The sequence below is a fragment of the Actinia tenebrosa genome, unplaced genomic scaffold, assembly GCF_029948245.1.
Source record: "Actinia tenebrosa isolate PJP-AT-01 unplaced genomic scaffold, QUT_ActTen_1.0 PGA_scaffold4__44_contigs__length_22323623, whole genome shotgun sequence".
NCBI classification, from domain to species: domain Eukaryota; kingdom Metazoa; phylum Cnidaria; class Anthozoa; order Actiniaria; family Actiniidae; genus Actinia; species Actinia tenebrosa.
In genome coordinates, this window is record NW_028292581.1 from 20,512,266 (window position 1) to 20,521,607 (window position 9,342).

The 9,342-nt window shown below is 35.7% G+C and overlaps 1 protein-coding gene across 2 annotated transcripts in view; it reads right to left on the minus strand.

The window, feature by feature from the left end:
- LOC116287524 (uncharacterized) overlaps positions 1-8,689 on the minus strand; it is a 39,609-nt gene extending 30,920 nt beyond the window's left edge. For both annotated transcript variants that reach the window (XR_016121141.1, XM_089036911.1), the window contains exons 1-11: positions 8,641-8,689; positions 6,061-6,203; positions 5,465-5,683; positions 4,886-5,154; positions 4,089-4,269; positions 3,393-3,554; positions 2,888-2,991; positions 2,242-2,386; positions 1,943-2,016; positions 1,476-1,678; positions 450-634 (exon numbers count right to left, since the gene is read on the minus strand). Coding sequence is in view for 1 of the 2 variants with exons in the window: in XM_089036911.1 (XP_088893037.1) it covers positions 450-634; positions 1,476-1,678; positions 1,943-2,016; positions 2,242-2,386; positions 2,888-2,991; positions 3,393-3,554; positions 4,089-4,269; positions 4,886-5,154; positions 5,465-5,683; positions 6,061-6,172 (1,654 nt within the window). In the remaining variant the exon portion in view is untranslated. The remainder of the gene's footprint in view (positions 1-449; positions 635-1,475; positions 1,679-1,942; positions 2,017-2,241; positions 2,387-2,887; positions 2,992-3,392; positions 3,555-4,088; positions 4,270-4,885; positions 5,155-5,464; positions 5,684-6,060; positions 6,204-8,640) is intronic.
- Between the last annotated feature and the right edge of the window lie 653 nt (positions 8,690-9,342).

Genomic DNA, 9,342 nt, shown 5'->3' on the forward strand with positions numbered 1-9,342 from the left:
TTACTGTACTGAACGTAAATTTGATTAACTTATTAAAGAAAGTAAATCGCTAACGAAGCGACGCCGGCACTGCTTGACACCAATAGTACAGCGGTTAATACTCGGAGCGTACAGCTGATTCAAACCAGAAAGACCGTTGGTTGGAAAGGACTTTTACTTTTAAGATAAGTGAGCCCTATTTAGTATCTATTTGAGAAACAAATATTAGTGAACACCATTTAGTATCAATGAATAAGTGAAACAAACACACTGATATATAACCCAATTCGTCTGTCCTAGTGCCCTTGAGGGAACCAATTCAGTAAGCCAACCAAACATGCACCCACGAATACAGTAATGATTTCAAGTTTATTGTATCGGACTGGACATGGGTTCTTTATCTTACATCTTTTTGGTGTGACCATTGTTTAAGTCAATAAAAATAAAAATATCATGAGAATAGGTCTTACCATATTCTACTGGTATTAGCTTCTGTAGTTCCAGTAAGCCGTGTTCACTAGAAGCCGTTTTTTCTTCAATAAACTTGTGTAAAACTCCTTTAGAGCCAAGTAGAATCCAAGCGGTTTTGACAGGGGGTGGGTTAGTTGATTTGGAACCGATATTGTACAATGCTGTGCTATCGTTTTTAGATATCCTATTAGATATAATGAGATAATAATAAGATTATTTTTTATATCCAGTCGTGTAACTTCTTATGTGCAAATTTGAAGCAAAGAAATGTTGTACTCGTAAAGATGACATTTCATTGTCTGAATTGTTTGAAAACATTAGGACTGTATGTTTCTAGTACACGTTCTTTCGTTTACGAAATTTCAATTGTATGTAAATAGCTTTCTTTATTTAAATCCAACTGATTTACATTTTACTCTTTTACTCCGACGAAGGACTAGCGTCCGAAACGTCAGTAAGTTTTTTCATCTTTCCACGGTGTATAATTTATCTCTTTATCATTATTGATTTACATTTAGCCAAAGACTCGTATTACAGTCAAAACGGCTCAAGCTTAACCCCCCCCCCCCCCCCTAGATTTCATTAATGGTTTCATTATTCGTATATTTAAATCCATCATTCTTTGAGAACACGAAGACTCAGGGTTCAAAATGTTCCTTCTACTTCCAGACTCCCTTGCACACTTTCTTTTGTTCAGTTAATCAGCACCAATTGTCTCACTATTCTCATGAGGGAATGCAAATTTAAATAATAAAGAAAATTCGCAAAGCATCTTGGTAGTGGGAGTCAAATGACGCCATCATGCAAACGTCCTATTGTCTTAATCCACCCTGGTTTTTTCGAAGACCGCAAAGATCGTCAGACAGGAGAAGAGTAAGAAATGAGATTAGGCTCGGCGGGTAGTCCCTTCCTAAGGCCCCAGGATCCGAAATCGAGGCACCTGGCGCGAGAGCTTGCTGACCTACTGCTACGCTATCCTCTATTTGTAATGTATACTTTTCATTAATGCAGATAAATTATTTTACCTGTGACCAGAGTCTTTTACGGCTACTATCACGAGAGCGCCATCAGGAAGACTGTTGATGAACTGAGTCAATAGGATACCTGCATTGATGTTGGCATTGTCGCTAGTATCGAAGCTGTTTGCTTCCACTAGCTCACCAGTTTTGTGACTAATAGCCACGATGTTATGACCTGGTTTATCGGGGCAATGCTCTTGATTATTGACCTGATGAAATGAAAGATGGTGAAAAGGTCAATGAGACAAAAACGAGACAAAAAGAAGAAATAAACAGGAAAGCAAAGGAAAGGAAATTAAACAAAAAAACAGAAAAACAATAACTTAAAAAACAAACAAAAAGAAATGCGAAAAGAAAAGAAAAAAAAAAGTGGTGACAAAGACAAACAACCCAACAACAACAACAAAATAACGTAAAAGCAAAACTGCCCAAAATCTGAAAAAATCAACTGGATTAAAACAAGTAATCCCAACCTTGATACTGCATTTACAAGATCGCTGACCATTGACCTTACTGTGTTCAACTGATGCTGTTATGTTCAAATAAGCTAAAATCACACACGCAAAAGAAAATTAGATTACCAACGTTATAGGATGTACATTGCTCGTATGTTTTTAAACCAGCGGTAACAAGAAGAATAGAAATTATCATAATTATTATTTGTATTATAATTATATAATAATAGTTATTATGATTCTGCGCACTTTCGACCTATCCCAATAGCACCTTTATATATTGGGGTTCCTGTGGTTCGCCCGTGAACATTCTATACCTCGTTTTTCCCCACATAGCCTCGCTCTCAAACAACTCCTTCCAGATGACGTCAATGGGTATATGCGAAAATAACGAGCAAATATTGGTGGATTTTCAAAGACAATCAGCTTCTGTTGGTCAGCGGTACTTGGTCCATTGAGTGTCTACGATAGGATAAATGAAAATATTTTTTGTTACAACTCCTAAAATAACTTTATGCTTGATTAGACGTGCACAACATGTGAAATCATAATATTCACTGTTTTTCTATGCAAACATGACGGTAGCACGTGACCAGTCGCTGTTCCTTCAGAGGTGTTGCTTGAAATGTATGGCGCGCTATCAGTGTTTTTTTAAATAATGTTTTCTTTGATGTCTACGCTTTTAATCAATAGCGATTTCGAAATGCATAGGCAAGTATACTTAATTGCCTCAGTAAATCTAGCACCATAATTTAATCTCATAGCCTTGAAAATGGAGTCAGTATGACTTCAAAACATTTGGCTTGTTTTTACTTGATCAAGATCTCCACTTTTACTGGAGGCTTTATATTATACTCTTTGAATTTTGAGTTATGGTATTTTTGTTGGTCCAAGATTAATATTTGAATGTCAGGTGGTGTAGCGCTAGACGTGCAAACGTTTTTTTTTTTTAAATCAATTTACCTGAGACGTTTCCCAGTTGATTGCATTTATGGAAAACTTGACTTGAAAGGTCTTGACATGTTCCTTTGTCCCGTTCTCTTTCCCTTGCAACACGAGCGAGTGGACTAGTAAAACAAAATCAGAAACAATCGAAACAAATTAAACAGTATATTCACACCCTTTTCCTTTAGTCTCCCCTCGTTCCTTTAAGAAAAGAAAGGATTGAAGGAGCAAGAAAGAAAGAAAGAAAGAAAGAAAGAAAGAAAGAAAGAAAGAAAGAAAGAAAGAAAGAAAGAAAGTCAATATGACTTCATCATACCCAATACCATTTTATGAAATTTTTCCATGTTTCAAATCGATTGTTAATCTATAATATTTTTTAAAGCTAATAAATAATTAATATTTCAGATCACTATTCATGGCGCTGGGCTCCTCCATCCGCGCAATGCTCCACCCAAGCCCCCCGCCCCCAACAAATTGTTAACATCACTTTACAATGATGCATTCCTCAGGCGTAGTTATCTACCTTTGTAAAGATCTGGAAGTTCGATCTGCAAATAACCGTTGGTAACCTTGGGATCGGCACACCATGCAGAATGAGAATAGAAGTAGCCATTATCAGGAATGTAATGGTCTGAGAATGATGAAGCAGTCATCTTCCATTCCTTGTGAGGAATCTCTTGACACCCTATAACAATGATAACATCAGTAATAGGTTGCTATCAATAGACGTCACTTCCGGTAATAGCTCTTTTTTGATGGCTTGTAGAATCCTGGAGGTTGTTTTGATCTCTTGTTTTCTGGTTTGATGTCGTGAAAATAGTCAAATACAATAGTTTGAGGACTTATTTTGATATGTTTTGACTTAGCATCCGCTAGTTGCCCCCCAGTCAACCGCTTGTTTGCCCCCCAGTCAAATCCAAAAAAGTCACGTGATTGATAGTAAGCAATAACAAAAGTCAGTACTCCTCGTGGGGACGCTGACAAGAAAGAATGTAGGTTCAGTTCGACCTTAAAGCTGCATTGGTTGCTAAAATCGTACGTTGCTTTATTATAAAAGATTGTTTGTTTACAGTCTTACCCAACATGACCGACATGTTATTTTGAATTTTCTTGGCTAAGTTAACAAATTACAATTCCCAGCCTTTTTCTTTCCTTTCTCTAGCTAGAGTTCTGATAAAAATCCATTCAAAAATAATGACTAGTTGAAACCACTATTTACCTGGCGTATGTTGATAAATAGCTTGTACTTGTTCCTCAGACAGTCTGTAGTTCCAGATGGCAAGGTCTCTGTAGCTGGCTACAGCTTTCCCTGCCTTAGTGGAGTACGACAAATATAGATCCGCCGTCTGGTCTGCAGAGCTCTCCGATGAATCTTGAACGGTGGTCCCATTGCTTGGAAACTTTGATTTAAGGTAAAGAAAGTGTAACAACCCTTAGGGGTCGGTTAACATTTATCACCTGGGGGGAGGGGGGAGGGGGAGGGGGGAGGGGGGATTGCGTCGGAGGATTCAGGGGGCTCAGCTACAATATTTTACATTTTTACGATATAATTTTTATTTTGCACTTTATACTATGAAAAGTACATAAATGGTAAAAATAATGACCGGTGGCAAGTAATGACAGTGAGGAATATCGAACCCAGATTTCATAACACCAAAACACTTTAATACTGCGAGGAGTGAAGGAAAGCCCTCGACCTCTACTCGCCAGCAAAAAAAACTTACTGTAACATTAAAAAAATTACACAGTATTAATTTTTCTTGGATTGTTTTTCCCCCTAATATTTTTTTGTCTATTTACACAAAGATTAACATTGGCAATTTCTTCAGATCCCATCCATTTTAATCTCCTCGTGGACGCAGAAAAAAAAAAGTAAAGAATTCTAACTTGATCCTGTTATTTGACAAACTCTTTGTGGGTTTTCCCTATCACTTGCACTTGTGCTATGTAATTGTTTCTTTTAATTCAACTTTGCTTGTTAAATTGGCGAATCATGTAAACGTCTAAAAAACTTACCATGTTACCGTTGATGTAATGAACAATGCCTTCATAGTGTGTCCACATGATAGTAGCGTGATACCAGACATTTCTCTGGACGGTGATCGGTTTAGTCAAGGTTGAGTTCTTCGTCCTTATAGATACTTGTAAGCCCTTATCATAATGGTCGTAGATTAGTATTCCCATGTTGTAACCTGCAGTGTTCTCACTTGTAAGGATGACATCGAAAGTGTTTGAAGGTGAGAAGTATTGTCCAGAAAGCTTAATCCACAGGGATATCGACAACCCTATAATTATACAATATTTGAACAAAATATATAATATCTCTAGCACAAAACAAGGCAAGGCAATCCGATCCGTTGCTCAGAGTTAGCCTCGATTTTGTGCAGAATATTAACATGTTCTAGTGAAGGTCTGTGGAATTTCAAAATCTTTAGTATATTCTTGAAATTATACCATCTTCCCTTTTACCGTTGATGAGAATATTTTGAAGCTAAAACGAGGCTAACCCTGAGTAAATGAGCTCTGTAGACGGTTAAAGGAGCACAGTCTAAAAGTTGTCTAATAATAGTTTGATTAATTAATACGATCACTTACCATTCTGACATAGCGATACATTTTTAAGACATGGGTCGCTCAAACTAGCCAACTTGATGCCACTGCTACCGCCAGTAGATATTCCATAAAGACCATCTGGTGACGACAGCGTACTTATAACCCCATGAACGTCCAATGCAGCTTGGCATTTGATGACATCTATTAGTGAAGATGATGATTTTAGGGGCCAATAATGAACAGCAGTTGCATAAGCAGTTCCTAATGAATAATAAAGGTGATTAGTAGCATTCAGTTCTATAAAGAATTTTTTTCTATACTTTCGCTTTATTTAAGCGATTTTTGTAAGCAATATATTGGACCAGGATATTCTCTCTCTATATATGCTCTATAGTTCTTCAATTAATAGCCCACAAATTGTAGTGACTCATTTTTCGACATTTTTGTGTATGGCAAGATTTTTAAGTGCCGAAAAGGTCTATTAATTTCAACAGATATTTTATAGCACGTTAAACTCAGATATTTCATGACCGTCATGAATGTTGATGCAACCCACGATTCCATACACAGATGTACCCAACCTGGGAAAAGTGCTTGCTTTATCTTAATAAATCGCCAAAAAATTGAAAAGAACCTACCGGCAAGGCTGTTACTTGTATCTGTGCAGCTGCTCAGACTGTCATTCCAAGCCAAGCACTGAACAGGCATGGCTACCATGATCGCCAAAATGATATTCATTATGGAACACATGTTACACTCCGTTATGTCCAGTTATCAGCACCTTAATGAAAAGAAAAAACATCTTATATGCAGCTCATTCAAGACTATATGTGGCATGACTCTGAATATTTTAAAATTCCAGATTCTAAACAAGTTAATATAAATCTTAAAAGATTTGTCAAAATTAGCTTGGGGAAATTTTCACAGCGCTCCAAACAAGCGAGTGAATAATGCCAGTCTTTGGTGAACATTCCCTGGGGCTTGTAAACAGTGTGTTTGGAGGCTTTGGAATTTGGACAAAAATCGCGTATAATTTTGTTCCAATTGACAGATTTTAATTCCATACAACTTCAACTTTAGCTTCAAAAAAATAAAGCTAGGAATCCATGTTTTCTTTTGTTTACTTCGGTAAGAATTGTCCAGTTTCTAATTAGCATAAATTATTTTGACGCATTTCCAAATAAGTTTTGAATGTGAAAACACTCCTACAGTTTGACTAATTTTCAAAAGAAACCTAACAGAATGATGTTTTACCTTGCTTTACATGTTTTCTTGGTAGTTATGTACAATTTGGAATCGGTACGTATACACCAATTATTTTGAAGGTGGGTAAAGAGAAGTTGCGGAATATAGTTACACTAACTAGGTAACTTTTCAATAATACACATACCTTCGATTTGCGAATAACATCCTGAAACTGATTTCGCCTAAAGACTATATTGTAAATGTAACAAAGGATTTTGGCCCCTTGACGCACTCGTACTGCGATGCATACATAATCAAAGATAAACTCTCGAATGGCAGCATTAAAAAAAGGAATTTGTCAATTCGCACTTGTAATATGGCTACTGGAAGTTACTTTAACAAACGATGTTTAATTACTCACAAATACCTATTTCTGAACCAAAAATAAAGAAAATCGATTTTTTCACTGTTGCCGCGAACTTTCGTTTTCGCTCGATATCAGTAGACAAGTCTCTTTTAAAAGGAAAACAGTAAAGAAAGAGTCTTACTTAATAATGAATTATTTCATGGGTACGGTCATTATGAGGGATGACTTCCTAAAAAATAATACGGCGATATGAAAATAATATTTTCAAAATTTCAATTCAAAGAAGAGATGGTTATTACTGAACATCCAGTAAAGAGAACACTATCTTTAAACACATATTGCGGACTATTCACGCTCGATATAGTACAGATACAACGATAAGGTTTTTCTCTTCATTGCTTCGAGTCTTTTTCTCGGCCAGGTTCTCCGGCTTTCCTCCCTCTACAAAAATCTACCTTATTTCGACAAAATTTGTTATCAGGGGTCAAAAAATGTTCTAAGACTGCATCTAGTGGCGTCTTTTTGTATGTCTAGGCCGCGTTAAGCTGTGTCCTTCACAATAGACCCCTTACATGTGACGTCAAAGCTTTTCAATTTGGAAGACAAGACAAATAATTTTACTCTTCTAAGAAAGTTGAATCAAATATAACCTTTTTGCTTTAAAGTGCTTATAAGCCTTTATACAATATTTTCAGAATTGATTCTTTAAATAGTGAATAGTTGATTGTGAAAATAATTCGTCATTTGAATGTCGGGTCTTTGAGATACGAAGGTTTATATTTCCAATATGTTAATGACTATGACGTAACATAAGGGATTTGAGTTATTTTGTGGCAACTTTTAATATTGAACGCTGGACATTTTTTGAAAACAAAATAGTAAGAACCTTTACGTGAGTTACGAGTAAAAGGGTGATGCTTTTAAAATACTGTATTCCAGAACGAGTGCAGTGTTGTATATTAAATGATCCCTTATGTTACGTCATAGTCATTAACATATTGGGAATATAAACCGTATTTCAAAGACTCGGCATTCAAATGACGAAATATTTTCACAATCAACTATCCACTATCTAAAGAATCAATTCTGAAAATATTGTGCAAAGGCTTATAAAGCACTTTAAGATGTAAGAGCTTTGTTGTTGCCTATTGCTTTAGCGTCCACGAAGTTCAAAAATAGAATTTAAAACAAAATGGTCTAAATCAGAGGTCGTAAGAGTTTTCAAAATATATTTTTTACTGCTACTGAAAATATCCGTAAATTTTCGTTAAAAAAATGAAAATGTCTCGTAATAAAGATACAATTTTTTGTTTTCAATCTTATCTAATTCGAAACAATTTCTTAGCTAAATAACGAGGATAATCCTAATAATGATCAATGGTGTTCGTTAATCATAAAGTTTATCTAAACTCAAGATTTGTACAGTTGCAGCGAGAAGCCTAAGATTGAATGAAAGATTGAACTTTCTCTATCGTTCTTAGTCTAATGATAGATAATAAGTTTTTGTAGAGTTAGATTTGATCATAAGAAGAATCAAAGAAAGAGTGAATAGCTTTTGAGATCTGTATTTAGCTTTATATCTTCTGTATCAAGTTAGTATCTGTCCTTATTCAATACCTTTACCATTTCTACAGCTTTTTTCACAATTTTTCTATTTATAGCTTACCTTTAACGACACATCTCAGTCTCTTACTTGTCTCACTGGTGTAAAACGAAGATGACTAGACTTTAAGAACAAGGCAGACATTCAATTAGTTATGTTAAAGGAACTCTGTTACTTTTATGACGTTTTGTGATAGCAGTGTTATCGTCACAGTAGGGGTTAGAAGCGCGGGATAATAGATAACGAAAACAACATTACTTGAACAGAACGAAGAAATCAAATGACATGAAAACAAAGCTAGAGTTTACACTCTTTATGAACACAAGTTTGTCTAATTCTTGGCTTACACCTACGTCATCTAAAATCTTCCCATTACTTACATAAAACAAAAATTTGATGGGCTGAAAGCGACACTAAAATCGTATATCTCAGCCGACGATCTAGTTAAAATAATTTTAAGATACGAAGATGCAAGCGATTCAAACACTGACGAAATGTATGGGTACATCATCTTGGTGTCCCACCGAGGGGCAAAAACATGGCGACCTAATCGCGATGGTTGAAAATCGTGTTTATAATGCAAACAATTCAAATTTTCAATACCAGTAATCATCAAAATAATGTTACCCACCGTCTACCAATTTTAAAAAGTATTGCTTTAAAAGTATTTCCCTACATCTTCTACTTTAAAAATGCGTGACGAAATTGGATGCATGCGTGACAGAATATGACTCGCAATAAATAGTTTTGTGGAGTGGACTTTCG